The sequence below is a fragment of the Fomitopsis serialis genome (genome assembly GCF_022376445.1).
Source record: "Fomitopsis serialis strain Sig1Antser10 chromosome Unknown B0H18scaffold_260, whole genome shotgun sequence".
Lineage (NCBI taxonomy): Eukaryota > Fungi > Basidiomycota > Agaricomycetes > Polyporales > Fomitopsidaceae > Fomitopsis > Fomitopsis serialis.
In genome coordinates this window covers 40127-54942 of record NW_025955220.1, presented here as the reverse complement: position 1 = coordinate 54942, position 14816 = coordinate 40127, and the positions used below count along the sequence as shown (strand labels likewise).

The following is a 14816-nucleotide window of genomic DNA, read 5'->3' as shown; positions in this document are numbered from 1 at the left end:
CGACGTTCCATCATGCATTGGGCTTCGATGTTGCGCCTTTCTACTCACTCCAAGCCACACCGGTGCCCTAGGTGGAAGCCGGCTCTGTCTTGGGCTCTTGAGACGGACCATCCATGTGGACGCCACATGCACGGATGCATGTGGGTGCCACATGCTACATATAAAGCGAAGCCGTGGCTAACTGATCTTGGAACAGACGACCATCATAACAGGTCTCCCGCAAATGCCTACTTCAATGAGGTAAGTTTTGGGCCCTTCACTCATGGGTCAGCAGCTAAAGTTTGCTCAAAAGTGGGGCAATGGTTTACTGTATCAGTGATTACCGGGTAATGCCCATTCACGAAGCCACTGTTCGTCCTGATGGCGGCGTCCTTATCCGGGGTTTCTGATCGTCAAACTTCTTCCTGGTGATGAGTGTGAGTCTAGCCATCTCTACCTTCGCCACTCTCGTGAATTTACAATTACCGCAGATGTTTTCCTCGTGTCAACAGGCAGCGCAGCGCACGATCAGCCGAACGCCATAACTCTTCCGCGCGTCGCGAAGGTTGTGACTATAGAGGTAGGAACGCGGCTCTCCACCTGAATTCGTAACTAAAGAGATACTATCCAGCCTTATTCGATCATTTGCTGGGCCGACGAAAGAACAGGCATGCTACACAAAGTGAGGTTCGGCAATACCAAGGAGTTTCAGTCGCTCGTAGGGCTCTGCTTCAGCACCCCAGTTGAGCCTTCCACGGTTGAGCCTTCCACGGTTGAGCCTTCAAGGCATGCCTTCTGGCATGCCTGTATCGTGCTTCTTCTCTGTTGGGTGACAGGCTGTGTGTTCGCGTTCAAAGTGTTCATGACTGGCTATTAGCTCTGGATCGCCGCCGTCGATTCAAGTTTGTAGCATGTATGTCGATGTCTGCGCAGACCTCCTCCTCTTCAAATAATCTCTTCTATCGATTACGAACATATATTACACAACAACCCACGTACCGGGGGTTGTGCAGTAGGCTTGACGACTCCCAACCGTCTGCGATGTAGGTACGTGCCTGGGACTACTCTTGCCATATTGGGTAAGTATTCCCTTGCGAGGCCATGCCCCCGGGCCCGGCGCCAGTGCTTATGTTCGTTGACTCTCGGCTCTGTTGAATGTTCGTCTTTGAGTTATTATTGTCTTACCTCGAAGGCTACTACTGGTGAGATGTTCAAATTTGTCCTTCTCCGATTCTGATGTGAGTGTGAGCTCTGAGGACACATTGACGAACTGTGCCGGCGCGCGTCCGCCAGGCTTGAGGGGGCGAGTTGGGTGATCTCAGGCTCGAGGAGATGAACAAAGTGCGTGAGTGGACGACCGCCGGGTCGTGCGGAACGAAGTGGCTTATGACTGTGGCGCACTGGGAAGGTCTCGAGTAGACGAATCGCACAGTGGCCCAGGGAGTAGATCGACCGAACCGGTCAAGGACGCGAAATCGTATACACGCCACTGCACATACAATCGCGTGCAGAGAATCTACGACAAGGATAAAGGTCGACCTCGAGACCATCGTCGCCCAGGACGCCTTCAAGCTGTCTGACTAGGAGGCCCGCCGTCGCCTTGAGCAAGTCTGAACATAACGTACGTATCTGTAGGTTCATCGTATCCCTTGCCTTTGCATCCGCAAGTCTCATATGGCGTTAGATCCTTGTCATTCATGTGGAACAAGCTTTCCTAGTCATAGAGGGTGCAGCGCTTGTCGCTATCCTTCTGTCGAATGGCGAGCAACAACCCCTGGATCGGGAGTATGTCGTCAGTATCATCCTCCTGCTCGCAGACTCTGATACATCGTCCCCGCCGACTGCCGCCGTCGACGTCTCGATTCGATCATGCTGCCCTCACGGGCGAACCTCTTCACCAGAGCAGGAAGATTAGTGATTGTCGCTGCGTGCTGTACGTGTAATCCTATACAAGTTCGCTCTCAACGGTAACTAACTGAGAGTGTGCGTAGGGGTTAGCTTGCAAACGGGGCGAGACCGAGGGTGCGGTGCTCTCCACGGATAACTGGTCCCAACGTGCTCTTCATTCTACACCGCGTCGCTCGTCCGGTCACGACTACGACTTGCAAGAGTCTCGCCATCACCGACACTTTCTAACTGTTCCCGCCGTAAACACCGTCGCGGTCTCAGCGACATCACAGAAGACCCGTACCTTCCGTTTCGAGAGGCATCGACCCTGGCGATGTGGGCGCTCTCAGCGACACCTCTCGCGCGCTACCAAGCTCCTCGATCTCAAGCCGCTCAAACCCCGTTGACACGCGGGCCGAGATCACCTACCGCGAGGAATCGACCAGCTATCTTAAGTTTGGTACCAAGGGCATGAACGGCACAATCGTCGAGGTTTGCCCGCGCAAGAAGGCCGAGGTGCAGGTGACGATGAGGAGATTGCCGCCGGTAGTTTGTGTGCGTTCGCCTTCTCCTACAAGGAGGTCGAGGGCCATGATTTTGAGGCTGAGGGCAACGCATTCGATCTCATTGGTCGCCTCCCCATCTTCGACCCTCTCTGCTTGGACACCAAGCAGATTCGGCCAAGCACGTCAACGCCTTCTCGTCTCTCCTGGTCGCGAGGCGCAAGCCACCCCCATCAGTATGCTACGCCGATGCGCCCAGAGCCAGCACCCCGTTACAGGTTGCGTCAGCCAAAGAACAGCCGAAGGCGGATCCTCGACGTTTTGGCGCCTCTGCCTGCTGCCCGCTCGACCTCCGCACGCCACAGTCAACACTGAGACGGACTTGCACCTCAAAATGACAAGCAGAGTCGATGACAATGCTGCGATTCATTCAAACCATGAGAGCGGGTATGGCTCGGGTTCTGATCCTGATGTGCGTGCGCAGACGACAATGAGCGGGCGCTTTCGAGGCGGTTCTGTGTCCCGGACGCCGCTCCATTGTGCTAAAGACAAGGTCAAGGTCAAGTCGCCTGCGCTCGAAATGTTCACGAAGACGGGGCAGATGAGCAATGAAGAGGTCGCAGAGGCCGTTTCCGGGCGGGCACGTCACGAAGCGACGTGCGCATTCCCGCCCGTTGAACTGCTAGAGTCGGCGCAGGGCGCAGTTGTCGTAGGTTTTGAAAATTAGTTATGTGCTTTCTCAGCTCAGGCCACTGCGATAATGATGTAGCCCACAGGCGCCAGCTGTTCCCCCGTTAGCGGGCCACACAGCGCGAGCTCCGGTACTGTTCCTCGTCTTCGGCGCGCGTCTACCAGCTCTACGAGCGGGTCTTGAGTCCGATCCCAGGCGTGGAAAGAAATCGTCGAAGACAGGCGCTGTCACAAGTCCCCGCCCAGTATGAACATCGCGTTATGAAAGAAACCCCCCAGCGACGGAGTGTTCACAGGCGTGCACCACAGCTACGGCGGCTCAACTGGGATGCCTTCTGCGTGTAGTGGCATGAGCGCGTAGCCTCGTCACCGTCTCGTCTTCCAATCCCGCAAGAAAGACGGCTCGTCGGAGGGTGAGCACGCCTTCCTTCTTTAACGGCCCCGATACATCATTCAGCTTCAGCATCGCTTCTGCGATGCCCAGCCCCACGAGAGACAGAAGCGCAAGGCGCCTGCTTCCCCGCTGCAGAAGGAGTTCAGGCCACGCGATTCTGGAATCGATCGCTACTCCAGTGACGAGACTACGGCGGGTTCCGCTTGCATGGCGGCGATCCGTTTTTACCGTCGATGCCCCGTGGTCACCTCCCTCAGCACTGTCAACTCATCGGAGAGCGATGACTAGGCTCTGATACACCTGGCTTCGGTCCCAGCCCGTCGTCTGGCTGTCCTGGTCTCGAAGTCAACATTGTCCATCCGGGCGATGACTCAGACGCCATGGAGGCGTTCATCGATCGACCGAATATGATCGACGCGGCACCAGGGCAAGGGCTTGAAGGTGCGAAGAGAGCATGGCAGCTTCGTGCCATCCCTCGCTGCTGTTAGTGACTATCGCATTCAAGTGCTCTTCCTTCGCGTACTTCTGTGCTCGTGGACTCACTAGTGACATCTTGGGGACACCAGCAATGTTCAGCCTGCCTGTCCTCATGCACGCGGTATGGTAGGTCGGCGTTCTGGCATCCGTTAGTAGTTGATGGTGCGCCCTTCTGCTTACTCTGAGCCATAACGGTGCCCTCGGCAGAAGTAGGTTTGTCTTGGGCTCTTGAGCCGCTGCTCGAAGGACAATGCATGTGGCGCCACATGCACAGATGCATGTTAGCGCCACATGCAGTATATAAGGCGAAGCCGTAGCTAACCGACCTTGGAACAGACGACCACCATGGCTTTGTTCTCCCCTCGCCACTGTGCTATCGCATGTTCGTGCTGTTTTAGCCTCCCGCGAACGTCATCTGCAACCAAGTAAGTCTTGGGCTATTCCCTCATGAATCAATCGCTGAAGTTTGGCCGACAGTGGGGCAAGGTGTACTATGTCAGCGATTACGAAGAGATCCTCACCCATGAAACCGCTCTGCACCTTCGTAGCGGTGCCGCGACGCCCGGGTTGCTCTTCTTCATCCCACTCACTGATAATCATTGTGAGTTTGACGCTCCCTTCTGCCTCCCCCGATCTGGTGAAATGACAGCTGCCACAGATGTCTTTTTCGGGGTGACACGCCACACTGTGTACGACCAGCTGGTCATAGCTCTTCGCACACCGTGAAGGTTTCACTGAACGAGGTACGAACATCGCTATCTATTTGAACACAGAGCTGAGAAATTCTCCAGCCGGAGTTGACCATATGCTGGGTTAATAATGCAGCAGGCGTGCTGCACAAAGCGAAGATGCCCACTGCCGCGAGTTTTTGGTCGCTCGCGGGGCGCTGCTTCAGCGAGAACGACAAGGATGCTCGCCCACAGAGCAACAAGCCCTTCTGGCGCACGTTCTGCAATGCCTGCGTCGTGCTCCTTCTGTGTTCCACGACTGGCTACCTGTTATGGGTTGTGGCGGGCTATTTCCTTTGAAATCGTCGTAGCATATATGTCCTTGCCTGTACGGATCTTCAAGTCCATCTCTTGTAACTGTTCTCTATCCGATCACTGAATGTGCATATGAGTTGCGAGCACTGGCAGAGGTAATATTATGATGACACCACATCTCGAAATTGGAGTCATGCGAGCCGTTGTAAATCGCAACGAACATAAATGCTATCATGAAGATATTCACACCTCGTTGGATCGGCGAGCGCATGAGCGTACGGCCGTGGGCGTTGGGTGGGCGGGCGAAAGTGTATGGGCGAGGTCCACGACGGAGGTGATGTGCGGGCGTGCGGGATTATGGATGTCAGAACGTTTGAAAGCGCAAACTTAGGGAATGGCGGCCTTCTTGTTCGTCGACGCACCTACTCACTGTATGGGGCCCGGACTGGCAGGCAAAGTCGTGAACTGTACATCGCCTGCAGTTGCCATTTCGGGTAATCCAGCTAATTTCGCGCATTGCGAGTCGCGCTCGCGCCTCCCCCGCGGCGCCGATACTAGTAGATCATCCCCGTCGACATCGGCCTCGTACGTTGCTACTGGTGAGACATTCGACAGATGCTTCCGTCACTCTAACTGATCTACCATATATAGTGGACAGCTCTATAAGGCTCTATGTGCCTCAGTCCGTCGTGATGGGCGATCTCAAGGTGAAGGGACAAAGGTCGTGAGTGTGGGCTCCATAGGACGCGGGTGGCCATTACCGCGCGAAGGTAAGCGGCCAACATGACTCGTAGATGGATGGTTAACGAATGAGATTTGTCAGACGGTCAAAGGAGAACGCGACGACTGGAGGGGGTACCACCGTAGCGGTGATTCAAGGAGCCGTCGAAGCATATTGGGAGACGGACGGAAGCTGTAATCGCCGTGAAGGTCTCAAGTAATCGAACCGCACAGTCAGCCAAGGAATTGCCGATTGCTGTGGTGGAGCGCGAGGATACAGTTTTCCTGACTTGTTCGCCCTCCCGACCACAGGCTGCTCTTTCTTATTCTGTCCCCTACCTGCACAGGAGGCTGGTTCTACCGAGCTGGTCAAGGATACCGACCTAACACACTCTTTCTGATCCTCTTGGACGACCAGCACACCCCTTCTCTCTGCTCGGGGCTGAGCACCAATCTCTGTCGCCATACCACCCCGAGTTGACCTCATCTTCGCCTTTCGCTCCTCTCCAGCAAGAGTGCCATCTAGACGCATGCCGCCGCGCGCGAGAATGCAAGGCAGGCAGAGCGCTAATAGACAAAGCTCCTACATGTCCTCAAGACGGGCGGCTTGCGTGCTGTCAGGAGCGGGGAGAAAACGACTGGCAGCTGCTAGTTCTCATACTATGTCCACAAAGTACATTAGCACGGCTGACACAGCGTGACCGGTGAGTGGATATCGTGTTAGTATGATGGACGCACTGACAGCCCCGGAACAGACCTGCGGCCTCCATACTGCGAATCTTGCCGCCGTGCTGATCTCACCTCTGATTATTGCCTTCTGTCGACTCTACGACTCATTCTGAATCACGCATATGTAACATCAACCATAAGGACGGTGGCCTGGGCGCGGCGCCGGGCTCGAGCAGCTGAGACCGCATCGAGTCGGTCATGGTCGGTCATGATACTCCGTGGCACCTCTCATACTACACGGGATCCTCCATGTTCATCTCCGTCTCCGGCGCGTACTATAACTTCTTTCACGAGGCCTACTCAGCGGTCTACTCGTCCGTCCTCCTGCTATGGTCAAGAGCCTTTGTCGAGTCTTGGTGGAGACCACAAAGCACACTCCGTGCGGTGACGGACGCGTGGTTCGTTTCGCTTTGAGAACCACGGCGCGCGAAGTACGTGCCTATCTCGTGGCAGAAGAAGGACTTCCGGATGCTCGCTGGGCTGCCTGTACAATGCTCTATGCTGGGCCTGGAACCCACTTGATCGTATGTTTATCCCCTCCCTGAACTGCGCTCCTCTGACCCGCCTCGCAGTCCTCCATGCCAATCATCGTCGTCCCCGTCCTCGTCCCGCGCTTCCTCAGTATCTACCACTGGTATGTCCTCTCGTTCACGAAGTACGGGCATCAGTCGAGCCACGACGCGTCGCTCACTCAAGTCGTTCACGCTCGCAGGCATCGCCGACTGCCTCGGTCCCGCTATCTCCGCGTTCATGTACGCGCCCTTCGACGAGGAGACGATGGCGTTCATCCAGCGCACCATCGAGAAGGATCTCGCGGCGCACCTCAACCTGACGTCCATACTCTACTCTGCTCTGCCCTCGCGCGCGATCGCCAAGGTCACGCCTGCCTCCGCGAGTGCTGGTGCGGGTGCAAGCAGGGCGGTGGGCAAGGCACCGAGCTTCTGGGAGATATACAGAACGAAAGCGCCGAACAACGTCGCGCCGGCGTGCCTGCATGACCCGATGTTCGCGATCACGGTCACGAATGAAGCCCTGAATGCGTTCCTTGAGAGCGGTGATCATCGGTCTCCCGTACGTCCTCCGCGCTGTCGCTATGCTCCGCCCCTAGAGCATCCGCGAACGGGTACGCGGATTCGGGCAAGAAGAAGTGTGTGTCGTTAGAGGATGAGGCGGATGACAAGGGGCAGCGCCGGCGAGAGAACGGGAGAAAGGGGAAGAGAGGGTGTTTATGGAGGTGTGGAGGCAGGTCGCGCTGCCGCCGTATGAGTTGTTTACAGGTCATAACGAGATGGTCACTCAATCTGGGTATGTTACGTTGCGGAGGCGGAAAAAGCATTGGACGCGAGGACGAAACGGCTACGTGTGGGTACACCGATCTGGCAAGCTATTTGTTCAGGTTCATATTGAGCTAACACACCGACATAGTATCCTAGGCGGAAAGATCACTCGTTTCATCGGGTGCGGAGGGTTTTCGCGATTCAGAAAAGGTCGACCGCGAGGCCATCGTCGTCGGGCATGTCCTTCACGCCCCTCCGGTTGGATCGAAACGGTCTGACTGGCAAGGAGTGCCGATCGTCGCCCCGAGTTGCTCGGCGGGAGCATGCCTGTGTCAGAGGAACGTAATTGTTAGTTCGTTGCTATTCTCTCCATCTCACTTTCCAGCGTCATGTGGTGTTAGGCCCTTGTCATTCACATGGAACACGCTTTCCTAGGTGCGGCGCTTTATCGCTATCCTTCTGTCGAATGGCGAGCAACAACCCCTGGATCGGGAGTATGTCGTCAGTATCATCCTCCTGCTCGCAGATTCTGATACATCGTCCCCGCCGACTGCCGCCGTCGACGTCTCGATTCGATCATGCTGTGCTCACGGGTGGACCTCTTCACCAGAGCAGGAAGATTGGTGATTATCGCTGCGATCTGTACGTGTAATCCTATACAAGTTCGCTCTCAACGGTAACTAACTGAGAATGTGCGTAGGGGTTAGCTTGCAAACGGGGCGAGACCGAGGGTGCGGTGCTCTCCACGGATAACTGGTCCCAACATGTTCTTCATTCTACACCGCGTCGCTTGCCCGGTCACGACTACGATTCGCAAGAGTCTCGCCTAGATGAACCAACCATCCCTGTTCGGACGCCAAGCAAGCACTCGGCGACCCCATGGCACGCCCTCGACTTCAAGGTCAAGGTGGTTATCGGCGACCAGCTCGCTCTCCGCGAAGGAAACTGATCGTTGTCTCTGTCTCAACGACCACATCCCCGGCCAAAGTGCTCAAGGACGCTGTTGGCGAAGACGTTCCGTTCGACGGGATGATCCTCGACGCCGACAGTTGCGCAAGGCCTCTCCTCCGAGACCAGTGATAGTGCTCACGCCCCTCCTCCCGTGCCAACGTCGGTATCGCCGTCGGGGGTGCCACCGATGCAAGCACTCCAGATCACTGAAATTTGATTGAAAAGGTCTCTACACCGTCGTCTACGTTTCCTAATTCACCGCGTCAGCAATCGCCCTCATCAGCACAGCATGAAGACGATGTTCTACGACAAGTCGCGTTTGAGGGCGCCTTGCCGCAGGCGACGAACGACAGTTCCTTCCACCCGATCATCTACCGCCAGGAAACCTTGCGAACACTCATCCTCGTCAATCGTGCGGCGATTCTTCATAGGGAGGCCGTCATCGGTCGCATCTCGTCAAAAATCGGTGATGCGGGTTCCAAACACAGTGCGTCCATCTTTTCACGAGCGGTAGACCTCAGCTGAAAGCAATTGCGCGTAGAATTCCCGTCGATTGTCGATCGCCCGATCCTGCGGGCGCAGGAGCGAGTTCGCACGGCGGTCGTCAAGATATGATGATCGACGACGAGGCAACAGAAAACCGGAATGACCTGCAAGTCACGCAGCCCGTGGAGCACAGTATGGTGCGTAAATGGGCCTACGTCTTCGATGAGAAGCTCCGCGTCCTCGAGGAGTATGGGCATCAGGGCGTGCATATCGCTGTTCAGGCCACGTGATTGCTGTATGCGTAAGGCACGTCGGACGCCTAGCTTGTGTCGCCGTGCTGCCACCACTGATGCTTGAACGCAGCTGCAGTCCTTGAATATGGACCAGCTGGCTGACGGGGACAACGACAGTCGAAGTGGCGACCCGTGCGCATCTTCCGCTCAACTTCAGATGGCCGTGGCCGCCGCATCTGCCCCGGTTCTGACTGGCTCTACACCTCCGCCAACGTCTGCGCCGTCAGGCACTGGATATACCTCGCGTCCGGGGTAGCCAATTTCACAAAACGGTGCGTAGCCGGAGGTTAAAGGGTTCACCCCGGACGTGAGGATCACGAACTCTTTCACAAAGACAAACGGCTGGATGAAAACGAACGATACGCCGTCGCTTGCTTGGGCTAGTGTTGTGAGTTGCACTTTGTTCGATATTATTTGTGCGAACGCTCAAGGGGACACGCTTGCAGATCAACTCAAAACGTTCATTGTTCGCGTGCAACTACACGTCCATACCTGTCCTCCTTCTCAACCTCAATCTGTCTAATCTCACGTGGACCTCACCTTGCTCCATCACGTCGTCGCGCTGCACTGCTCGCTCTGCTTTGCGTCTGTAAGCTGACGATTCGCGCGACATCGCACTCACCTGGAAGTCCGGGAATCCATGAGTCAAGCACGAGTATGAACACATCGCCGATACCAAGAGACAAGAGCATCCGCAGGTGTTCCCTGGGTACAAGTTCCAACCGGTGAAGAAGGAGGACAAGGAGAAACGCAAGGAAGAGGAGAAGGCTGAGAAGGCGAGAGTGAAGGAGGAGCTGAAGAAGGCCAAGTCGCGTCACGTACCGTACGTTCAGCAGGATCTCTTCGTCCCGGGGCCGCCTCCCCAGCTCCCGCAACCGCCTTTTGTGCATCTCAACCACCCCTACCGCCCCGCGCTCTCCACCACTCTCGGCCGCCTCGTCGCCGACCTGGACGCCCAGTCCCTTGTCTGTCGCTGGCGACTTCCCGGGGAGGACGACGCGCAGGACGTGAAGATGTCCTTCCCTGGACGTCCGTCATGTTGCCGCCGACGGAGAAACGGCCACGGGCTGGGAAAGGAAAGCAACCTGCGTACGATTCACGCATGCCCCCGCCTCTCGTACCAAGCAAAGTGTAGCCTGCGCCTGTGTCGCTCACGGCCGAGCGCATCTCGCCCCCCTGGGCCTCGAGTTCGCAGACTGTCGAGCTACCCATGGTGGACGCGTCGTCTGCCTCAACATCCGCTCCCGCGGATGCTCCGAACATCGTAGTATCTGCAGCAGACTCAGGATCCTCGTCTGCGGAGCTGAAGGGAGAAGACTGCGATGGATGTATCGAATGATACTGGACCGTCGAACATGGACCCCGACTATAGGTTCATGAACTCAACCCTTTTGGAGCTGATGGGGTACGTGTTTTTCTCGTCCACCAGACGCGTCGTGGCCTTCACTGATCGACGTGTGAGCTACAGGACATGATGCAGTCCGGCATGCCTTTGTCGGACCTCTGAGGGCTGGACTGTGTCCAACCGTAGGCCCTGGACGACGGCTTCAGCGGCGCAAACGCCAATGCTACGGGGGGAGCCAGGAGAGTACGAGCTTACGCCTGTCCAAATGACGGAGTTCAACGTGTTCCCGCCGCCGGGCGCGAACATCGAGGTCGGCGTCATGACCGGGCCCCTGCGCACGCACTCGAGGAGGTCTACCTACGTGTTCGCGGAGCTGCTCGACGGGCTCGACTGGTCGACCATGTCTGGTGGATCGATCTTTGGCTCCTTGCAGAGCGAGGGTGCCGACGGGGAGGCGGGAGGAAGCGGAGACGGGATGGACATGGATGGGGTTGACGCGAACCCGATGCAGGAGCTGCGACGGAGCGTTGATCAGAACAGCCTTCGGTTTCAGGGGGCTTCAGGCCGGGTTCTTGCTGTATGTGCTAGGTACGTCGGATGCCTAGCTTGCGCCGCCGTGCAGCCACTGATGCTTGAACGCAGGTCTCACTACTGGTGTGGTCGTCGACACCGGTGACGATTTCACGATGGCTTCGCTCTACTGCATCTCACACGTTGGCTGAATATGGCTGGCCGGGACGTAACGCGGTATCTGATCAAGGTTCGGCTCATGCGAGGTACACGGTCGAACAAGCGGGTGACTTTAAGACTGTCCGAGAGATCCAGGAGAAGCTGTGCTATGTCAGGTGCGTGAAATCTGAAGAAAACCAGTCGGAAGCCATTGGACTCACCGTCAGCTACGATATGTACCTCGACATAAGACTATCGGAGGCAACAGTCCTCGTGGACGCAGTAAGTGCACGTCGATACGAGAGTTTGTGCGTCTGCTCACAGTGCGTCCAGCTGCTGAACGGCTGACTGATCAAGAGCGATTCGCAGCGATCTAGTGCATGTTCCGGCCACACCTCGTAGACGTTGAGCAACCGGGCGTATCAATGATGCTCTTCCAGGCCATCCAGGATGCCGTATCGTGTCCTACGTGTACCATGGCCTGTGAAGCTGGCTGGAGAAGGACATGGACCAACTCTACCTCATACAAGTGCTCGGCGGTGACCCGTCGCGCGACGGCTCAAGGTATGCTCCACACGTCCCGCGTATGATGGCTATGCCGAACGTCGAACGTCCTGATAATCCCTCATAGAAATCTAAGACTCACTGCGCAGAAAACGCATGGCGTTCCTCGGCGGTGTAGTGCTCGCAGACATCTTGAAGAATCAGGAAGGATTCTGGGTATCGCACAGGGAGTCGTTCGGGCAGGCTCCGCTCGCTAGACAAGCTGACGGCGGGGTGAACGGTTCCGCGCGAACTGTGTTCCGTTCCAGCGCAGGTAGGTCATGTACGTAGCTCCCTAGTCAGCATCTCATGAGCGCTGACTCGCGACTGCGCTCACAGTTCAGTCAAGATACGCCATCTTCCCATATGGGGGTGGCGCCGACATGCACGAACACCACCTTGATGTGATTTCACTCAAACACGCCCGCCATTTGTGTTGCAAATCTGCATGAATCAGTATGCGAATGGATGCGAATGATGTCGTGAATGGACGCAAGTCGCTTCTTCGATTTACACGAGTGGAGGCGAATTGTCTTTGTGGGTGGAGCGAATTGTTTTGTGAGTAGGGCGAATCATTTGGCGAGTAGGGGGCGAATCATTTGGCGAGTACGGGCGAATCGTTTATGGAATATGGGCGAATCGTTTGGCGAATCGCAAACGCGTTTGACCGACACAGAGAATTTCTGGCCGCCTAACATAGTGACGAACCATGCAGTATGTCAGGCTTCCGAACATCCATTCTGGGCTTTCCGTATTTGGCCGCCTTACATCACGCCTTTTAGTGGGCCGAACATAGCACCTGCTAGGGTGCCGCAAATACATAATGCTCGGCCCACGTACATTGTCCTTACATCATAAATTATATCCGCTTTGTTCTGGGCCCGCACATGGCTTCTGGAAGGGCGTCGCGCATTGCGCGAGCATTGTCCTAACATGCTCAATGATCGACCTCTGCGCGGCCTCCTAACATGGCGACAAACACGACCAATGTCGTGTCACCTGACATGCGGTGTTTAGTCTGCAATGTGAGGGCCTCGAACAAAGAGCGTGACATTTCCACTTTTCGTCCAGTGTTAGGGGGCCTTAGTCCGCCGCTTACTAATCTACACGGTCTTCCAATGTTAGGCCAATGTTAGGCGCTGCCACAACCCAGTTTGTCCCCAGTGACGTAAAGGTGTTGTATTTCACTTTTATATCTCTGCTGCGCTACGCTAAAACCTACGCTGTCTCGAAAGAATGAAAACATCGTATCTACCATATACATCGATGCACAATGAATCGCAAGGGGTACTACGCTGTGGCTGGTCTGGGCCACTCAGTCAGACTCAAAGTGGGTCGGCGAAACGTTCGGACTGCCACCTGCCTCTTTGGGAATATTGCAGGGAAGATCCGACGGGTACTGAACGCCTTCCTTATTTAGTAACCTCCGGTTAGCGACGGCGATCGACGTACCCGGCGGTGGTGTCTCCCCGTCGGGATGACAGACGATGTTGACCGTAGACCCAGTGCAAATGAGACGCGCAAGACACACTTTGAAGAAGAACACATACTACTAAGAAGGGTGAGCAGCCTATACTTCAGTCGATCGAGTCAAGCGCGTCCACGGTCTCATAGTGTGTGTGGCAGTCTGTGGACAGCCGTTTGAACCATGCCAGCTCGGAACGATGTGCCTATGACATGCGAGAAGGTGGTCGATCGGTGTCAGCCCGCAGATCACGATGGAGAACAGCTGGAGTACGTTGAGCCTTCCCAGCGCCTGAGGTCCTGAACGTTCTTCACATTGACGACTGGCGGCAGATCTTTGGCAGGTCTTTGCGAACGACGATCGTGCAGTTCGATCGCCCACCTTCACTCCACAGCGTTTCAACGTTCATATGCAACGCAGCCAATCACATGGCAGGATCTCGATGAATTGTCTCCGTTCAAAGGTGTGTTGCTCCCGCGGCTCACACGTTGCTTCCGTACTGACTGCGGCAATTCAGATGGGCGAGGATCGGAGAACGTCCGCTGTCCGCCGGGCCGGAATCCTGTCTTTCCAGTTGTGGGACTGGCTCCGATCGTCACGTCGAGTCGTGGGCCCCACAACTACGTGTTGTTCCATTTCCACCACAGAACTGGCGGTAGCGCATCTCGACTCGTGGACGCGTCTACATGTATCCACTTCACACACGACAGTTCATGCACCCGCTTCTCGATCGATCCGGGACCACGCGATCGGCAAGGCCTCGAGATCTGACGGATATTGAAGTCGGTGGGTCACAGCTTGTCATCGTACTCGGCGTTCGCAATCTGACTTTCATCCTAGCATGGATGGCCTGTCAGGCTGTATTCATGAACCGACTTCCAAGCAGAGATCTCACTCTGTCGCGTCGATGATGGCTGGATAGCCTCCAGCGCCGCGCACCAGCTCAATGGTCTATCGACTGGTCAGATTTGTTCCGTCGTATCGTTTTCATGGCCCCCTGACACATAAGTCAGGATTCGATATCGTCTCGACGATGACGTGGCGGACGAATCCCCCGAAAGTTCCCGGATTCGACCGGCGTCATCTCAACTCATCTATGCCGAAGCGAGCTCGGACGGGTTCGGAGTTCCTACGATTTGGATTAAGCAACCGAACATTTATCCAGTCTAGCAAGAAAAGCCAGTGAATATTCTAGGGCGACTTGAGGGCGAAGGCTCGCGCAAATCCGTTCGGACAGGACTTACGTAATGTCGTTGAGTCAACGCTTTCCGCGCCTCGTAAGGTAAGCCACTCTGAGTAACGGGTGCTTGCCGTAACTGACACGCCTTTCTCGACAGCACACCAACGTCTTGCAGAGCTCAGTACCACATGCGACTGCACACGACAGACGCACTGCGAGAGGAAGGTGTGCCGTTGCCTCCTGAG

The 14816-nt window shown here is 56.0% G+C and overlaps 2 protein-coding genes across 2 annotated transcripts; both read left to right on the top strand.

Annotated features, from left to right (window-relative positions):
* Positions 1-4377: 4377 nt before the first annotated feature.
* On the top strand, positions 4378-4958 carry B0H18DRAFT_961369 (uncharacterized protein; the record flags this gene model as incomplete). Its single annotated transcript, XM_048043047.1, has 3 exons — positions 4378-4531; positions 4630-4673; positions 4722-4958. 3 exons carry the CDS (start codon positions 4378-4380, stop codon positions 4956-4958), a joined length of 435 nt encoding a protein of 144 aa, XP_047885322.1.
* Positions 4959-6853: 1895 nt separating this feature from the next.
* Positions 6854-11731, top strand: B0H18DRAFT_1127585 (uncharacterized protein; the record flags this gene model as incomplete). The annotated part of the gene is made up of 15 exons (XM_048035289.1): positions 6854-6886; positions 6935-6996; positions 7031-7433; positions 8816-9077; positions 9132-9178; positions 9487-9591; positions 9650-9757; positions 9816-9954; positions 10015-10376; positions 10505-10636; positions 10686-10774; positions 10850-11291; positions 11357-11559; positions 11611-11665; positions 11717-11731. 15 exons carry the CDS (start codon positions 6854-6856, stop codon positions 11729-11731), a joined length of 2457 nt encoding a protein of 818 aa, XP_047885321.1.
* Positions 11732-14816: the final 3085 nt, after the last annotated feature.